The 20,091-nt window shown below is 39.7% G+C and overlaps 1 protein-coding gene across 1 annotated transcript in view; it reads left to right on the top strand.

Moving 5' to 3' along the window:
- Positions 1–11,784, top strand: part of SLC25A36 (solute carrier family 25 member 36) — a 30,633-nt gene extending 18,849 nt beyond the window's left edge. The window contains exons 5-7 of the mRNA XM_002197611.7: positions 5,248–5,314; positions 6,803–7,092; positions 7,810–11,784. Coding sequence (XP_002197647.1) covers positions 5,248–5,314; positions 6,803–7,092; positions 7,810–8,003 — 551 coding nt within the window. The 3' untranslated portion in view covers positions 8,004–11,784. The remainder of the gene's footprint in view (positions 1–5,247; positions 5,315–6,802; positions 7,093–7,809) is intronic.
- Positions 11,785–20,091: the final 8,307 nt, after the last annotated feature.

Genomic DNA, 20,091 nt, shown 5'->3' with positions numbered 1-20,091 from the left:
GCAAGGTGGATAAATACTTCAGAATTAGCAAAAAATAATCAGCATTGGTGTTTTTCTTTTTCAGCTGCCATTGGTTTCAGTAAGGAATTGAATAATTCTGTCTTAAATGAGGGTTGTTGTTTTGTTGGTGTTTTTTTGTGGGTTGGTATTTTTTGGATATGACCTTTCTGTTCCATAAAGTCAAATACCTAATTAGCATGAAGTGGGATTTGCACTTACAAAGCTTTTCCTGTGGGCTGCAAGATACAGTAATGATGCAAAAATACATTTTTAAGCAGAATAATTGTAATGTTGTTTTATTAAAGTACTCCAAATAGTGAACTACAGTCAACTTTAAATTCTATTTATTTGTATAATGTGCTAATACATGTCTCAGGCTAGACTGATGTCATTATTAAATAAGGATGGTTTTATGCACTTGGTGGTTTTGGGAGTGAAAAGCTGAGGTATAGTATTTTAAGCATTTTTTGTTGTTGGTTGGTTTTAGGCCTGATTCTTCATTCTCAAAATACATGTTTATGGTTTTAAGATTCTCCTACTAAGTTTGTTTTATTCTAGGGAGAGTGAAGTATCTATATATTAGTAACTGATGCCTTAAGCAAACAGAGATGAATGCTGTCTTCTTGCTGTGCTAGTTTCCAGCATATAGAGCACATCCCCTTCATACCTAAAATACCCGAGCTGGCATAAAGAAGTACTTAGCAATCCTTTTTGCTTACTCCTCAGTATAGTTGTGGTTCTCTTTTTGCAAACTAGGCCAGGGAATATATCTGAGCTTGGTACAAGACTGTTTACTTGTGTGAAGAGTCGATTTCTGGTTATTTCCAAGTTAGGCTAAATTCTCAGATTCACTATAAACTCTGCCTTCTCACTGCACTCAACCTCTCTCACCACAGAAAAAAAGCTGTAGAGAACTGGATGAGATACTAGATTCCTGTATGGCTTTCTTGTTTGCTTTTTTCAATTATTCACAGCCTCAATCAGACAATGTGGTTGCAAATCTGCTGCAAAACTACTTTGCCTTGTATGCTGTTGCTGTTTTTTCTAGAACTTTACTGGCAAACCAACCCAAATGCAGAATTTTTATAAATTATTATTTATTTCTTTTAAAATAATTGGGACCACTTTATTACTTAGAGATACATTACTTTGTAAGTTTTTAGTGCTATGTACACAGTTAATTCATACCAAATAAAATGCATATTTAGTTCACTGATCTTAGAAGGTTGGATTTCATAAGGTATCTTTTCTGTCCCAAGACTAGGCTAGCTTTAATGAATAGTATTTTCAAGGGAGTGGGGAAGGAGGAGATTTCAATTGTAAATTTTCTATATAGGTAAGTATTTGGAGGTGTAAAATTAAATTGCTGCAAATGAGCAGAAATTTCAGTACTCAGTGCATTTTACACATCTATTTTAATATCTGTGGCCTGTTTTGATTATTTTTCTTTCTTTTTTTTCCTAAACTTTTACCTGCAAAGAGTTAGATTTCCCAATAACTAATTGACAAATCCTTCCACTGGGATTCGATTTGTACACTTGTGTCTGATGAGGTCACTGCTTGTTGTTATGATACAGAAAAGCCTGTGTCTATTTTAGGCATTTACTGTACATTTCTCCCGTGAAAAGAGTGAGATCGTGTCATCTCATGCTCCCCCTCCGCAGGTCACTTCCTGCAGCAATATGGACTAACTTAAACCTCGTGAGTACTGAACTGAGCGTCTCTTGCAGCCTCTAGTGTAAGAACCACAGGTTGGGTTTGTGATATCTATTGAATAAACACCGTAAGGGGAAGACACTACTAGCTTGAACTCAGATGATGTGCATTGTGCAAAGACATCACTTTTCCTTAACTCTATTTAGAGTGATTTTTTTTTTTTCTGTGCCGTTCAGGGAAAGGTAGGAAATACCTTTCACTGAGAGCTGCTACTGTACTTAGCTCTGGTCAACTGAAAGCCCCTACTGGGTTAAACAAGGCATTTTGGGAGGTTTTTTTTTCCCAGTGTTCCAGAGCTGCCTTTAAAATGCTGCAGCTGATATTCTGTGTTGTTATATTTATTCAAAGACCTCTTTTCTTTTTCTTTTTTAATATGTGTATATAATCCTTTCTGTCTCTTTCTGTTTACTCTTTTGGTTTGTTTTTATTTTACTACTTTTAAATTTTAATTCATCATTCCATGTTCACATGCGTTTGTATCAATTACATTGGCTTATAGATTAAAAAGCACCAACCCTGTCCTTTGAAATATGATGCATAATAGGAATACCTGGGATCTTACCTGTCAGTAGCTGGGATAGCTGAAAAAATAGATTGAGATAATTCTGTCTGAAGCTGGGATACAATAAAATAAAACTAATGGAGTTTGTAGTATTGCCAGATTTATCTGTACTTGTCATGAATCTGGGGTCTTTCTTGAAGGTGAAACACATTGTACAGTATTATAAAGATCACTGAGGCTTTTAAAAAAAAAAAGGAAACTATGGAGTTTCATGGCAGTTGTTGACAGCCCCCAAAGTTTGTTGTAACAAATATTTTTGCTACAGATTTTCTGTATTTAAAAATCAAAGTTTATCATTTCAAGGATCTTAAATGGTATGTTTCATGATTTGGAGGGCTTTTCTTGGTGTCAGCACCAGTCAATTCATTTTTCTTCTTCACTAACCGCATTTGCTACATTAGCTGTAAGAATTGATCTGTAGTCATCACATCTGGAAACCTGAATCGTTGAAGGCCCTTTGATTTGAACTGTCAACTTAGGCCTGTGACAGCCATGGGGAAAAATACTGGCCATGTTGCTGAGTGTCTGATCCTACTGTTGGAAGTGCTGCATTTAAATAATGCTTAGAGTGACCCCAGAAGTGCAGTTTGAGTAGAGTAGGGGCTGTCAACGACTTTTCACTGGAAATTTCCAATATACTCTTCCCAGCCAGCCTAGAAGCATCAGGCTGCTGCTATGGGTGGATACAGGCACTGTTGTCACTTAGCCACTGCCACTGATGGCACCTGTGCATTGCCTGGTCCAGACTGAGGAGTTGCAGACAGCCTTATTTTGAGTTGAATATGAAGGAGAAAGGCTGTATGTTACAGTCTAAGAGTTAAAAAATTCCAAAACATGCAACTTAAATAGGAATGCAAAAGGATTTTTGGTTTTGTTAACTTCTAATGAAGAAGTAGGAGAGACTTAAGAACTAATTTTGGTTTTTAGGGAAGTTTTTTTTGGAGGATATGTTGGTAAGGAAACTGAGTGATTTTTTTTTTTCCCCACCTTATTTCAAAGCCTTTGTTGCAGATCTCTGCATTTCCTAGTGCACTTCATGCCACAAAGATTCTGACTGGAAGTCAAACAAAATTAAAACTTTATAAGTGCCAGTGTAAAGAAATAAAACCATACAAGAATGAAGTTTCCTTTCAGTGTAGTTGAACTCAGGCTCAAGCACTATTGGAATCACTGGAGTTTCTGTGGCATGAAGTGACAGGACAGACAGGTTATGGCTACATGAGCTACAGAGTCTGTTTTGCACACGTGTTTTAAAAACATCTCGTGCCTTGTTATGGCAGAGTAGTTCCCCAGTGCTTGAGTTTTTACATCATTATTTACCTCCATTAAATAGAGATCTAGAACTCTGGCCTTGTTAGGATTTCACTCTGTTATGTGAAGGTTGTATAAGTACTGAGATCTAGGAAAAATGAGTAGTGAATCAGAAAAAAGGAAAGCAAACTCCAAATCTTATCTACCAGAAGAAGTTGCCAAGTTAAGAAGTTCTAGTCAGTTTAAAAATCTGTTTAATCAGAAAATTGAACAGAAGCCTCCGATCTGCTTTTATTCTTCTGGTGTAAGAAAACCCGCTCAATCTTAGTAGCTGCCAAATCTGATAATTTGTTTTTAGAACCTGAAATGAAAACTGTAATTACCTGTTTAAGCTTTGAGGGTGGGCACAGATCAAACCTTAGAACAGTTAAGATCCCCTGGCATTTCTGAGTATTGCAGACCTTTGTGTGCAATGTAAACCTAGATTATGATTGAACAGGAGTAACGTGTATGGAACCCGTTCTGCTAAATCCATTTCTGTGAGCTGTTAGTGATCTGATAAATGAGCTTATCAATAGCCTGTTGCTGGATAAGTACTGTGCCCAGCCATGCACTGAGCAAGGGAGCTCTGTCCTTCCCCACACACCCAGTCCATCCCCTTGCAGGAGGGCAGTGTGTCTTTGTAGTTATAAACCAGCCATGTGTGTCACAGAGCAAGTGTCTAAATTTATCATCTCTTGCCTGGCCATGTTCCAGCTTTTCCCTTTTCCTATTCTCTCCTGCAGACATGACACCTCATTGATGGTGCATGTGTGGTATTACAGCTTGAGATGATTTTTTTAATTTTACTTTTTTCCAGAGCTGCCTTTCACTCTGCTTTCTCTTTCTCTCTCCACAGTTGTGCAGAAGTAAGAGTAATTCTTACTTCTTTGTTTTCTCTTTTTTCCCTTTTTTATTTTTTGTTTCCTTTTTTCTTTTTCTTTTGTTTTCTTTAGTGGACTGAAAATCAAAGCTTTAACCCTTGGCCCTTATGCAAGCCTGTGTAGTTGCTGTCTATGTGAATAGTTAGAAGTCATAGTATTTACTTTAACAATTTAAACACTCATATGCTTCTAAAAGTATTCCAAGGCCAGCCACCAATCTCTGCTTTGAATACTAAATAAAAGATTAGCACTCAAATGTAACTGCTCTTTATAGTTCAGTATTAAAAGGTCTCTTAATTTGCAGTAATAAATGCCTTTTAACTGCATCAAAAGTAGTATTTATTCAGTCTGCATGCTTTTAAACTCGGATTGTATTTCAGGTAACAAAGTAAATTGAGGCAATGTTTTGTAGCATCTCAAATTGCTATTGCTGTCTCTGCAATGCATTCTTATTGACTTTTTTGCCTAATTGGCTGATATTTGTCTAGTTGGCATTGCTGTTCTGTGGTGTCAAAACAGGGTTGGTATTAGATAGGAAGAGAACTGTATTTAATTTGGCTTGTTTTATATGGGGCATCTCTTGCTAAGAATCAAACTTACTCAATATTAATGTAAAATTTAAAAATAAAGGAAGTGTTTATTGGCTCTATGGATTCACAAAATGGGGACTTGAGAAAAATCAGTATAGTCCGAGTTTTTGCATCCACTGTACCTTAACTGTGTGCATTTGGAACTTAGATGAGTTTGTTCTTCTGGTATTATCACATCTAATTGTGTTATTTTTGCATTTTTTAGGCTTTACTGCGATCACAACAACTAATCCCATTTGGTTGGTAAAGACACGATTACAGCTTGATGCAAGGTAAAGTGACAATAGGAACCCTTGCTGCTGTGATAACATTGTATTCGAGTGCTGTGAATCTGTTCTGCACGCTGAAATAGAATGAATTCTTAAACATTCAGCATTTCACATTTGCAAAGTTGATGCTGGTCTCTCTTCAAGTTATACTGTCACTTCTCTTTTTTTAAACTGTTCTGAGACATGCTTGAGGCACTGTAGTAGACTGACCAGAAAATTTGGAATGAAAGACAAGGTTAACAGTTTCCTTAAAATCATGTTCTACCAACCATATGCTTGCATTTTCATTCAGCAATACATTCTCTTTAACTGTTGAGCAAAACATTCCTTAAATATGGATTCAGTATTATAGCAAATGTTTAAAAAAAGGCTTTAAACATTCTCAGATTTGGGGTTTTTTTGTGGCTTTTTTTTTTTCCACATACAATGAGTTCTAGCTTATACAAAAGAAAATACTTCTTTCATGGATAGGAACAGCTTGAATAGCTATTTGGATAGAGTGGATAGAATTGTCCTAATATGAGATAGCCAATAAATTCTTTGGACCTAGCATAGAGTTGTTTGGACCTAGCAGAGAAATGGTTTGTTGTGAAACTTGTAATGAAAGTAGAATTTTATGCAAATAGGAAGGAAGACTGACCTTTGTATACCCATCTGTTTAAACCTATAGGGAGAGACTGGTATAATGCCATATGATGTGTCCATATGATTGCCATAACTCCTTAGAAGGTTGTCTGCTGTTTCATTCTGTGACTTGCTCACTCAGACCTCTGCTGGCACAATCCATGTGCTTGCACTTGCAGCTGTAATGAACCACCCATGTGGTGTTGTCATGGGTTTGCATAGTTGTGTACAGTATTCTAACTACTTCAGTATGCACAGCTCAATTCAGTGAGCAAGCTCAGAATGGGAATACAACTTCATTTGCCAAATACTGCTTGAAATAGGTATGTCTAAAGAGCATTTTCCTTGACATCAGCAGTGGCTTAGTTCAATCAAGCAGTAGCTCCCACTGTTGCACTGGTTGCTGTGCCTGTTGTTTGCCAAGAGCTGTAATGCTGAGGGCTGCTGTTTCAGCTCCTAGCCGCTGAATGCTGTGGAGCTCTTTATTGAGGCAACAATTAGGGCAAATCCACTATGCAAAAGGAAATGGTCATTTTTCTCATGAGTTGCTGACATTGATAGTCCATTTGGGAGTCTCTTTCCAAGCAGTTTAGTTCTTTATTTGCATGAGAGTTGGAGAGGCCTAAAGCTGTTCAATGTTTGTGATACTTTTTCTTTAGTCACTGTGTGAAGTTTGCCTTGGATTCCATGTAATGCTTTACCTGTGTTTAGTGCTGAAGGCCTTTGAGACTGTCAAGTGACTTGGAGCCCCTCAGCACCAGTGTTGGGTATTTCCTAAGTCTTCTCATTGCTACAAACCTGTTTAATTAATTTTCCAGTCTTGCTGGTTGCACAAGTTGATACTCGGACTTGTTTTCTCCTTTTTAGGAATCGTGGAGAAAAGCAAATGAGCGCTTTTGAGTGTGTCCGCAAAGTTTATCGCTTGGATGGCTTTAGAGGCTTTTACCGGGGAATGTCTGCATCCTATGCAGGCATATCTGAGACTGTTATTCACTTTGTCATTTATGAGAGTATTAAGAAAAAACTACTGGAGTATAAGACTGCTGCTGCCATGGACAATGAGGATGAATCAGCAAAAGAAGCATCGGACTTTGTTCGAATGATGATGGCTGCTGCCACTTCCAAAACATGTGCAACAACAATAGCATATCCCCATGGTAAGTGGGACATGTGCAGCTGAGACCCTGAGTCAGAACCTTCAAAGGGAGTCTTCTCAGTCAGACTTGTAGCTAACTTTGGTTTACTTGGTCAAGAAGTATTTCCCTGTCTGAATATCAGATTTAGCAGGTCAACATGAGTATAGTATTCAGAAATGGAAGTGCTTTGCAGTGGATATCCAGCATGACCTTTTCTTAGGCACTGTTTATTTTGCCAAGGGATTGACCAGGGTATAGCCCGAGGTACTCAAAGAGAGTTTCAGTTGGAATTTTTCCATGTACTCAGCAATTTTCCATGTGCCAGCAAGTTCTTGTCTCCCTTCTAAGGCTGCAGGCTGCCTAGTTTGTGTGTCAGTTGCACTTGATCTTCCTGCAAAGTAGTTCTGCATACATAGTTTGTTAATGAACTGAGTACTGAACTAATGTCAACTTCTGAGCTAACACATAAGCCCAAGCAACAGTCCTCTTCTGGATTGTAGCTAAGCAAATGAATTTGCCTAGTTTAGTCAAATATCTAATACTTGCTCGCTTACACATACTTGGTTTGCTACTCTGTTTGTCTTCCTCCTCCTTTTTTTTTAAGAGGAGTTGTGAGATTGAGAACTTGCAGGGGGCTGTTTTTGTGTAAAAATCCCTGATCAGGTGCTGGGAAAAATAATGAAAAGTGGTGAATGTACCCACTCAATTTTTCTTTTCCCACTGGCTTTCTTTGTACAGAGGTTGTACGAACAAGACTAAGAGAAGAGGGAACAAAATACAGATCTTTCTTCCAGACACTCTCTTTGCTTGTGCGAGAGGAAGGGTATGGCTCCCTTTACCGAGGTTTAACTACACACCTGATCAGACAGATTCCAAACACGGCTATCATGATGTCCACCTATGAAGTTGTAGTCTACTTACTTGATGGATAGCAGTGTGACAAGGTGGAAGAAGGTGGAAGACTGAAAGACTGGAGTGGACCACTGAATGTCAATGCCAATGTGGTGGGCTACAGGAGCGTTGTATGAGGAACAAGCAGCTGTGGACAAAACAGAAGGCTGATTGTGGGCAACTCTGAATAATTTTGCTGCCTTTATTTTGTGGTCTCATGTCAATGTGACAAATGGGAACTGCCTCTTAGGGAATGCCTTCATGCATCTCTTAATTCAGAATTATTCTTTTATTTTTATCTGTTAAACTAGACAAAGCCATTGAGTCATCTTCAGAGACCTAATGGGTGAGGGAGGGGACATGAAATATGTTCCTGGGCAGTCCTATTACCTTCTCTTAGTGATTGCTCTCAACTGCATAATTTTTGTTCTGTTTTACTGCACAGTAACGTGTTGAAGGAATGGCAAGACAGTACTTTTATAGCTTTCTATACCTGACACTTCCATTTAGTTGCTCTGAAGATTCATAAAGAGACTGAGGTAGTGTGGTAAGTGTGTAAAGTTTATCATGTTGCTACCTCAAGACAAAATATGGTGCAGGGACCCAGAACAGTTATTTCTTCACTACAAAAGGTGATACCCATTGTAGCTTTTTGGTTTTGATTGTTGTTTTTTTTTTTTTTTTCTCCTTGACATTTGAGCAGTGTTCTAGGTTAATGAGAGAGGGTCTGATTGTTCAACTCTTCAGGTTATCAGTCTGTTAATGTTGGTGTATGTGGACTTCTGGTCCTGCTGCATCATGCTTTTCCTTTCCTGGAACTTTTCCTAAGAGAGGCCTATGAAACACTGGTCCTGTATCATCAGTTTTCCTTGCCAACATGTTCAGGTCACTCACACAGCTAAGGAAGTTGCTGAATGCCACTTTATAGCCTTTTTAAGGATTTGTAATGTCATGAAAAATCTCAGCTAGTCCAGCTTCCCACTTGTGAAGACAGGATTCACTCAGTTTCATGCTGCCTAAGCACAAGCTGTATTACCCTTAAATATCTGGCAAATCCTTGGATTGCCAGTGTTTATATGGGAGTGCTGGGGAAGAGCACGTATCACTGTGGCTGGGGTGACCAGAAACCAATTGAAGTTGTGATAGATCTTGTCAGTGCAGACAGGCTCTGTGCAAAATGATGGAGAAATTGTAAATAATATTTTCTTGAAAGCATTCCCCCAATGAATGCTGTATCCCTTCTGTCAGCTTGAGCCTGTGTACTGAGCTATAACCTTGTCCTCCACATTGTCTGATTATTCAGGCATTGGTTTTGTTCTGTAAGCCAATTGCAATATAATGCCTTGCATTCAGCAGTGAGGCTTAGCTGGCTTATTCTGTCATAATTTACAGACTTTTCCAAAATCATACAACTGGAGTGTCAAGCAGTTTAATGTTACAGGAAGTTTTACAGCTTTCCAACAGCTGTCTTCTCAGTCTGCATCCATTATCCTTATGAGGAAGATGATCATTTACAAGTTGGGGTCAATAGCTTTCTCCATATAAATGCTGCTACACTGGCATGGACAGAACTGTGCTCTCAGCTCTTCCAGTGTGGTACTTCAGTACACTTGAACTGTGCATCATGTGCAATGGCTTTATTTTATGAATGACTTCTTATGCACTTTGTGGCCTTCTTAGGGCATATGAATTTTCTTCCTCTTACTGATTGTCTGAAATCAAACAGTGTTTGAAATATGCAGTTTGGTTTTAAACAAAGCATGTGGTTTGATTTCTGTGTAAGCTGTGCAGGAGTTTATGCTGTAAATCCATAGCATCTCTGGCAGTGGTTCTGTAGGCTCTGTGTAAAACCTCAAAGCTTGCAGAACAGTCTTTCTGGGTTTTTCTTGTTTGCTTTCCTTTATTTTGACCCTTGTTATGTTTTCCATACAGTGTCAAAGTATTAGAGTATTTCATGTAATTCTCTGTATTAATTGCTCATCTTCTGAAAGCCACCCATAGTAAATACATTGACTTCTCAGTGCTGTATTGACTTCCCTGCTTGGAAAATGTTCCCTTGTTAAAGACAGCATGGTCTGAGGGGTGACCATGGTGAACTTGATTGTCTCAAAGTGAAAGGAGTGCTTAAATGTGTTTTAAAGTGGACTTTTTCTAGTGATCACTCTAGGAAAAGACTGAAGTATTTATGACTGACCTAAGCTTTGATGTGATGCTTTTGTTCAGATAAATACATGCAGGAATAGTGACTTACTGTAATTTTTGTGATGTAGAAGGTGGGTCACTCCTCAGGTTATCTAGATTATTCAGTCATAGCCAAAACTTAAACTGGCAAAGACCATACTCAGTTTTGGAGTTCGTGAATACCTGGAGTAGCCCAGGCTTCGTGGGAGTTTCTCTCCTCTGAATACATTGTCCCTTGGTTCTGTGTTTGTCTCCCAGTCCTGGGTATTCCCTGGAATTCCTTGGGTACTGTGTTTGTGCCTTCTCTGGGTAAGAGCAAAGCTCCTGGAGGTGATAAGTAGGACTATTTAACAAGGACAGTTGAATATGGGAGATAACAGTTAAAAGCAGACAATCAGCTTATTACTCCACCTCTTCAAAGCATGTTCCAGTTTTGTTTTAAATTTCAGGGGTGATTGTCTTGGCTTCTTTTGCATAACCAAACATAACCCAAACATTTATTGGGATTTTTCATTATTTTTAAACTACAAGTACCTGCAAAATTACCTCTGATATATTTCCCAAAGATCTTTAAATTATTTATGTAGTTTTCTTGCTATTTATTATAAAAACTCAAGGGAAATAACAAGATGCTTCATTCAATAATATCTTTAACTACAGAGCTGAAAGCAGGGCATTTAAACTTGGTCATCTTGATGTGTATTAGGATGTATTTATGTCCCACCTGTGTGTGCTGGCAGGACGTGTGAGGAACTCTGGAGTCGCGGATTCGCTGCTGCTGTCGCTGGCCGTGTTCGCAGCCGGGCTGCAGGTGCGCGGCGCGGCCGGCAGGCGGCGCGCCCGGCGCGGGGAGCGGCTGCGGAGCGCTGCCCGCTCTCCCCTGCCCGCTGCGGGTGCGGCGGCACCGGGGAGCTGTGAGCTCCTTGGAGCTGTGCTTGTGACCGAGACATCCATCCACCCCTGTCTGCTTACCCAGCTCTGCCCCATCTCTGTTCACATAACGCACTCCGCATCTTCCCTTCCGCATTGAGGTGTTACTGACAGCGGATCCTTTCTTTGTTAGTGACAGTTTCTGCTACTCTGTTTTTCTTACATTTGCAACATTCCTCAGACTGCAGCATTGTAAAAGAATGCTTCCAGAGACAAGAGTGGAGAGCCCTTATAAACGTTGCTTCCTGTTTAAACTGTTCAGATTTGGAAAACAAGCTGAATGCTGAAGTGTGCCTAGGTAAATGTACTACTTTTTTCAGCTTTGTCTGTTAAGACTGAGTTATGTAAGTTTTTTCAGTTCTTCTATTTAAAAGTCTGCCTACCCTGCATATGTGAACATAACTATGCCCTCAGAGTCATAGCTAAACACTCACAGATGACAGATTGAGAATACTTCAGTACTCATGTGAGGTTTGCTATTATTCTTGCATACATGTAGTTGGCTGTAAACTATGTGCATTTACTCTGTATTTATATGGTTAACTTTTTGTTTGGATTGCTTTAAACTTCAAAGCAAATTAAAATTATGTGCTTCTATTCAAATGTTGCCTGCTGTGCTAAACTGTACACTGTTTTTAACCTTTGAATTTTTCTATTATTGGTACATACCAGTGCCTGCACAGTTGTGATTAAAAATGCAAAATTCATTAACCCAGTGAATCATTTTATCTTGTACCACTTTATAGTAGCTGAAAATAAGGTGTGCTTTGTACCTTTAGTGTGGCCTTTTTGGAGGGATTTATGGATGACTGAAGCAGTATGTGTTGGTGCAGTTGGATTTGAACACAGTTACCTCTACAGAACCAAGCAACCCTGTCTGTCAACTGAGATTCAGAAGCTGGTGACCACAAAACTCGTGTCCATTTGAAGTGCCAGCTAGCACAAGCCACTGCTGACAAAACTGAAGGGCAGTAATTCCTTAAAATGCTCAGGGTTAATTGCACGTGAGGTTATAACCAAGTCCTTGAACCTGACACACTCTTAGATTTGGATATTGTTGTTTTTAAAATAGTTGGTGTTTGAGCTGAAGTCTGTCCTGAGCTTCCTCACAAATCATTCTGCAAATGCGTACGTGGGGTTTGTTTGGTGAGTGCTGTTTTTCCCCCTCAGTGTGTGTTCTGGAACTGAGTCTTTGCAGCCCCTAATACAGAGGCAAACTCAATGTCTCTGATGTGATTCTTTCAGCCATTCAAAACTACTTCAAAACTTGCATTAAATCAGCACATCTGTAATAGCTTTTTTTTTCAGTAGGTGTTGCTGTGAATTGCCCTACCTTGCCAAACTTTCTAGCTCCCAGGCCAGCCAGGCTCAGAGGTAATCGGTCTGCTGGAACCAGTATAGGCAACCAGTGTTCTTATCCCTGACACATCTGAAATTATGCCTCTATCTGGCATAGCTGTAATTGTCCCTAACTGATCTTTCATTTTCACCCTGCAAAGGAGGCACTTTGGCAGGGCAGAGCTCAGGGTAAGTATGTGGGGATATTTTGAAGTTCATGCTGCTTTACAATCCCTTCTGCTAGAGGGCTTATGTTGAGCTTGCCATGGTCAAAAAGGTTGTGTGTAAAATGAAGGTGTATTTCAAGTGCTAATTGGTTATGACTTGGCATTAATGCAGCAGTGCAGTCTGACAGAGATGCAGCCAAAAAGCACGTGAGGCTTGACAATGATGTCTTTCACAAAAGGAAAGCCCTTAAATTTGATAATGCACTTACACTACAATAAAATGTACTTCCAAAGACACTCCCCTCATCTTGTGTGTGCTGCTGCCAGCCACTGTGCTCTGTGCTGACTCAGAACATCCTTATCTTCTTGCACAGCTTCTGTAAAAGGCAGGAAATGCCAGGACTGGAATCCAGTTTTCATGAGCAAATTGTTGCAAAAATGAAACAAACAAACAAAAAGTCTTGAACTGTGAAAGGTAGATTGGAGCACAGGATCTTCTATTTGTGTAGGTGGAATATTTCAAGGGGTGCTCCTATGACTGAGCTCACTGCTGCAGACACCTCAGTGAAGAGGTTGTGTGAAGTTGACTAGAAGTTTTCCAAGACAAGCTCAAGATGGTGAAATGCTGGTCATTCCAGGTAAACCTCTACAAAGGCAATGTTTCCTCCATTATCTGTGGCTGTTTAAAGGTTGGTAGCTTTTCCTAATCCTGCTCTGTAGCACACACTGGGGATGGAACTAAGGATGTGCATGTCGGAATTGTCTGGAATGCAACCAAAATGCAAAAGCGTCTGTTTTGAGACTTGGTCATTCCCCCAAACTTCTAAAATGCAATGTGCAAGTGAGGCAGCAAATACTTTAATGTAGGAGTGTCACCTTGTAATTAGAGACTTGATAACATAGAACCAGTATTTTAAAGGGAAAACAATTAAATAGGAAAACTACAGACTCGTGTCTATAGCAGAGTTCTAGAGTACACCCCTCTTTTGCAAAGTATGTTACTGACATAAAGGTAACTGGCCAGTAAGCAAGAATTGATGATGTTAAAATAAGCTGAGGATTGTTTGTGATCATCTGTGGCTCTCCTGCATTTACTTCACGTGAAACAATCTATATGGGTGTTTTGTGGAGCTATGGGATGTGGAGCCACGGAGGAAAGCTCTTGTTTATTCCTACATGGGTAAGGTCTTGGCTAAAAGAGCAGGTGTGTAGCAGGCACTGCTGAATTGCTGGTGAATACTGCAAGTTCTTGATGGCCTCTGAAAGACACTGACAAAAACAGGTCTTGGCATTGTCAAAATCATTTGGTGTGGTCAATTTTTTTTTCTTTCTCTGGATGTCTTCAAACAGTTAATCACTGTAGCTGAGCAATGTAAGTGATTACACTGCTGATCTGAGTCTGTCCTGGTCCAGTGCTACATGATGCTTTTCTGGCAGCATTGCATTTCTGTCAGTGTGTGAGGACTGACAGAATGATATTATCATACACTGGGATGGTAGGGGAGAATACATGGATTTCATAGGAAATGTTCTGGGCTGGTTCGTCCTGGTGCATTCCTGTTTGCATGTAGTGAGGGAGAGTTTCTGCAATGAGCAGGGCTTTGGGGTACTGACTGGGGGAAGTGTGTGGGCATTGTAAAGTTTTCAAGGGAACTTGGTGAGAAGCTGTCCTTGCCAAGTTACAGGCTGATAATTTTGCTGGAAAGCATAAAAATCTGGAAGTTAGACACATCAGAGTTAGAGCAATAGAAAGATTTGCCATAACAAGAAGAAACAGGTAAAACTAGAGTGGAAGAAGTGAGTAGGTAATGTGATTGGGTTTGGCTTTATTAAGATTTTTGTCATTTTGGTGACCTGTCATTTGGTTAGACATGTAGCAATATTTTTAAATGGGAAAGGTGTCCCCTTTGTCAGCAGTTCTCACCCAAGGGAAAAAAGCTCTCCAAGTACAACTTTGCAGAATTTTAATCCCAGTTTAGCTGTGCTAGATTATTCTGCTGAGAAGGTAATATTATGGATGCTTTTTAGGGCTACATCAGAGACTCTGCTGTTTCTAGCTCCTCAAGGCCTCCGCAAGAATGCAGCAGAAATGTTTCTGTGAACTCGGGTCACCTCCCTCTAAAGAGAAAAGGCCAGTTCTCCTAGGACTGTTCAATATTCTCTTGGGATAGACTTTGGCTAAAATGAGCACCAGCAAGAGCCTTTTGGATCTGAATGCTGAAGGGAGAGCACACGTTGTGAGAGAAGGAGCCTCCCCAGTTTCTGTATTTATCCTTTGGATAGGAAAAGGAAGTGAATGCTGAAGAAATCACTCTGTTCTTGCTCAGAAAGCCCAGTAATTGTGAATCTGTTCCCAGAAATGGGTCCTTCTTCAAGGTATTCTATGAGAAGTTACAATGGATTTCCTGAGTTATTCTCTTTCAGTCTATCCAGGAGTGAGGTCTGCCTGGGAAAGAGTTTCCCTCCTCATTCCTTGGAAATAGTTGAAGACAGATCCTGCTGTTAAGACTTTCACTGACCACAAATGCTACTTCCTGCAGAAAATTCTTAATTATGTGCAAATAACTTTTTTCCCACTGGCTGCTAAAGGCAGGCAAGCCAGATTTGTTTCTAAGCTGGTAAATTTTCATTATAGTTCTCAGTTACTTTTATTGTCTTTTCTGGAGGTATTTGTTTCCATTCTGTCTCTTCTGGACTGTAGTTAGCAGCAAAAGTTTAGAGTTCTGTTACCCTGCACTACCACTGTAAATGTTTCTGGCCTTTGCAGTGACTTGCAAGTAGATTTGGGGAGCTCCAGCTGTATTCATGCTGGATATGCTTACGGACTTGGAAATTTGCTATGAATTACTTGACAGAAGAATGATCTATTATTGCTGACACATTTTCCAGAAAGACTGCTTGAGGGGAAATACTGAAAAATGACAACCATTCAGTTCTGCTTGTAGGGTGGTCCAATATTATTCCCTAATTCATTCAGGCAACAGACAAAGATTTAAAGTGCTTTCTTTGCAGTATAATAAAAAAAAATTTAAAAAATCACAAAACCAGTATAAAAAATATTGACCTTTCCCCATTAGGGAGAAGAAATCTGCCCTAGTCCCTAATTGTTATAAACCAAGGAGACCGCTGCCAAAACTTTATAGCTGGGATGTAAATGGAATATTGCCTCTGGAGCAGGAGCAGCTCAGATCTGTTAAAACCACATACACATTTGGACACACACGGCTGAACCAGTTACAGCCAGCATTCCCCAAAGCTCAGGACAGCCAGAACTGAACTTTCTTCCCACCACCTTCTTTCCCAGTGTAAAAGACTGTTTCCTTATGGCAGGGCAGGGACACTGGAGTGGTCATCAGGTATGAGGGATATTTCTGTGGACAGCATTCTTGTAATTCTCAGGATCCAAGCTTTTCACTTGGGCTGTCACTTACCTCGCCCTTCTCACCTTCCATGGAAAGATCAGCATTAATTTGGGAGGGATGGGATTTTTGGAGATTGCAGATATGGAAAGGTACTGAAAGGTGAGTAAAAGCATGAGAATTCTGATTTACCAGAGAAGACAAAACTGTGTGACCATCCCCCTTCTTCCCTAATAGCAAGTATCAAGCAAGATACATCTTTGTGAAACTTTGAGCTTTATTCATCCCTAGCTGTGGAAAAACCTGTTATTCAAATGGAGAGTTGGCAACATGTGGTGGCAGCATTTGCCATGCTTCCTATTCCTGAAGAGGAAATAAGATTCAGCACTGTAAATTTCTCCCTAAAGAAGGATTCAGGCAAAGAGACAGCATCTGGAGAAAGTGGGGAGTTTCAACTGCTGCTTCAAGTCCCTGGGATGAACAAGGCTCTGAACTGCATTCAGTGTTACACAGTACATACACTTTGCTCAGTTATATCCCATCTTTCCAGTTTGCTTTTTCTGAAAAAGGAGTGGAGGAGCTTTCCCAGCACCTGGTTTCTTCTCAGCCTCATCTCCACCTGCAGCTTGGAGGGGAGATGGAACAAAGCTGCAGCAATCCCCAGGCCTCTTGGTGTACTCCTTCCCTCTTTGCTTGAGCCAGATGTAAAAGTAAGAGGGATAAACTGTTAACAAGGAACAAAAACTCCTCCTAATTTGACTCTGCACCTCTTTACTAGATGTGTATGTTTGTGTTTTTCTTTCAGTTGTAGATTTTGATGGTAAAAATGGTAATGGAGAAAACATGATTATCTCACTAAGTACAGCAGTTTTTCCACAAGCAAACTGAAGTGGCATTACAAAATAAGCTTATAACAGAAACATCCACAACCATCCTGAGCTGACAGACTAAACAGCATTCTTGGGACTGGGCAAGAAGCCTGGCAGTCTCTGCTAAAGGCAGGGTAATCAGCAAAATCACCCTGAAAAATAATAGGTGGGCTATATATAAGAGAAGGATGAAATGGGTTAGGTTGGAAGGGGCCTTATTCATCTTGTTCCAGCTCCCCTGCCATGGACAGGACACCTCCACTAGACAGTGGTTTTTGTACTGACCCTGGCTAATTCACTCTCTTACATGAAATAAAGGCAAAGAAAAAGGACGATAATTGAGGTATTAGTCAGTTGAGCTTTGGATAAGGAAAAATGAATTATCAGCTCACTCCACTGCAGGGAACAAACAATTTAGCAGTAGTGTTCTCAAAATGGTTTATTATGCTTAAGGAGGTTTAGAGGTGTTTTCTACAGGAAGGACTGATGAGGTGACCTAATATGAGATCATTTAAATCTCACCTATAGTCTTCTTTGGAATTATGTTGAGGGAATTTGGATTATGATGAATATTATTACTGTAACATTGAGGAGTGTTAATCATGAACAACCTGGTCTAGTGGGAGGTGTCCCTGCCCATGGCAGAGGGGTTTGGAATGAGATGATCCTTCAGCTATCTTCCAACCCAAACCCTTCTGTGATTCTATGAGCAGGACCTCTTTGTGCAAGTGACAGATGTGCACCTTTGGAATGTCAGCTGCCTTCTGAGGCCCCAATTAATGCAGAATATTTTAGGTTACTATTAGTGCATGCAAATTAATTTTTGGCAAACTAAGTAAAGAAAAATGTAGTCAAACATTCTTGATTTATCTTTCTCTTGGTTGAATTTTTGAAGATTTAGGAGTATTAGTGGGAATAAAAGCATTTCTACCTGTAATATCTGAAATAACACTGTAATTTAGCCTGTTAAGTTGAAGAAATACTAAGTGGTTCCTTGTGAAAAAACAGTGTAAGTCCAGGAAGCCCAGAGGGACTAGTGAAAAGATTTCTATTTTTGTAAAAGGTCATTTTGAACTTTTGACTCTGAAACTGGGGGCTTGTTCTTGACCTTGGCATTTCTGGTTTCTGGACTGAGTGTAATCAAGAATATTGAAAACAGAGCTATAGAGGAGTACCCATTTTCACTTTTGGAAACTGATAGTCTTGCAAGTATGTGAAAATCTGATCCAGTGTACAGTGTACTTTTTCTGCCAGCCAACTCTCCTATTCACAGTGTAAATGACTGCACTTTTCCCTCTGGGCAAAATGGTGAATTTGTTCAGGCCCAAATGTCTTTTCATTATGCACCTTTCCCCCTTTCTGTCAAAAGCAGTGTATTGGGAATTGCATGCCAGCTAAAGTAATTCCAGTCATTTTTCTCCCAGCTGTATTTCCACCCCTCTGTGGATCCCCCACTTCAGCTTTTCCAGGTTAGCGGGGAGTCAAGAATTAACAAAGGTAAAATTACATTAATGCCTGGAAGATTAATCTATGCTGATTATTTTCTTCTTTACAGGGAATCAAATATCTCCTGACATGGACAGAAAGTCTCTAACATGGTGAAAAGTTTGATACTGCTTGAGAAAGCACTTTGAAGGTTAAAGACAATGTTAATATCTTACAGTGAGAATTATGTGCAGCACAGTAGGGTCACTGACAGTAAACCATGAATGGGTCATAGCACTTACAGAACAGAAGTACCACATAAATTCACATTCATAAATAACATCTGGAGTCCCATAGGGCAGGAAAGGAAGTATACTTGAGCTTTCTCATATTTTCCCTCAGTATGTGAAACATTATGAGAATTACTTCTTATTTAAGGTGACTAAGTGTAAAGGGATGTACATATAAATTACTGAGATCAAGCTCTTGGGGCTGTATTGTAACATTTTGTTGAGCTTATTATGATTGAGGTTCATTCTGTATTCATAGTTTCTGATTATGTCAGCCTAACTGTCAATCAGAAAACCTTAACCCATGCTGCTCAAGATGTATTTGGTACCTAACACCAAGTTGTAGAATTAACAAATCAAGTGAACTATCTACTGTGCTTCCTACAGAGTCCATTTGCAGATCTCTGTCTGAAATGTCACTGCCCTCCAGAGATGAGGACATAAGACACTAGAAAGAGGTGTTGTTTTATAAGACTAGTCAATATAAAAACATGTTTCAGAGTGGGAATTCTAACAAAGAGCCACGACCCAGGTCTTGAATAGCCTGGAAAAAGCTTGAATATATCAGTGGATGTTAGTGCTTTTCTTCACATGACTGATACACATTTGGAAGTGGATACAGCATGGAAGAGAGAGTCTTTAGTAGGTCACACTTATAGTAAAGTTTCATTGATGGTGTTTTCTGTACAGGTTGATATTAAGGATAATTTTTGTGGTTGATAAACCTGGTCAATTCTAGTAAGCCAGTAAGTTGTTTATGATATGAGAGTATCTAATACCTTGTTGTGCTGTAGCACTGTTGTTTAGATAGATCATAATGCATCTCCCAAGTACTTATAAAATTTGCAGAAATGGGACTTTGATGTGCAGATTTAATATTACTACTGAGAAATAGTGTGATTTGCAGGTGGTTATGACTTAAAAGTGGCCTGGGAGTGATGGCAGAGAACTACACAGTAGGAGCTTAAAGACTATTGGAAAGGTAAGTAGTTTTTTCCAGTTCAGAACTATCCTTGCCAGCTCCCCAGAAGGGCCTTGCCACTCAGCCAGCCTGGTGTAAACCAGTATTGTCACTGTTCTGTGACTTTTGTGCAAGGCTAGAGTAGCTACCAAAGCACCTACAGGCACATAAGAAATTAGTCCCCTCTCACTTACCAATGCAGGACCAAAGAGCGATTCTTGTGTGGTTAAATCCAGATCCTTGTGGGAACTTGTGGCCTATACCATTCATAACTCTACCAGGCTTCATCTTTAAACTAATTAGGTTACTTGCTCCACCGGGAGGTTGCCTCAAATCATGGCTTTCTTGTGTTGAAACTGCTCTAATTCACTGTCCTAGCAGGAGTCCATGGAAATTGATAACACCACCGACAGTAACTGCCAACAGCCCTCTAAAGAGTCACTTGTCATAGGTACTTTGTATTGGAGAGAGTTTCCTTGATTTCCCTTTTTCTGCTGGCTTGCTTTTGCTTTTGAGTAGCTTCTTGCATATGGAAAAGTGGCCTGGGTTGCCTTGTTCTTGGATTTGCGTAGTAAAAATGCTGTCTTATTTTTATTTTAAAACAGTTCA

This window comes from Taeniopygia guttata, chromosome 9, assembly GCF_048771995.1.
Source record: "Taeniopygia guttata chromosome 9, bTaeGut7.mat, whole genome shotgun sequence".
In the NCBI taxonomy this organism is placed as follows: Eukaryota; Metazoa; Chordata; class Aves; order Passeriformes; family Estrildidae; genus Taeniopygia; species Taeniopygia guttata.
This window is presented reverse-complemented; position numbering and strand designations above follow the sequence as displayed.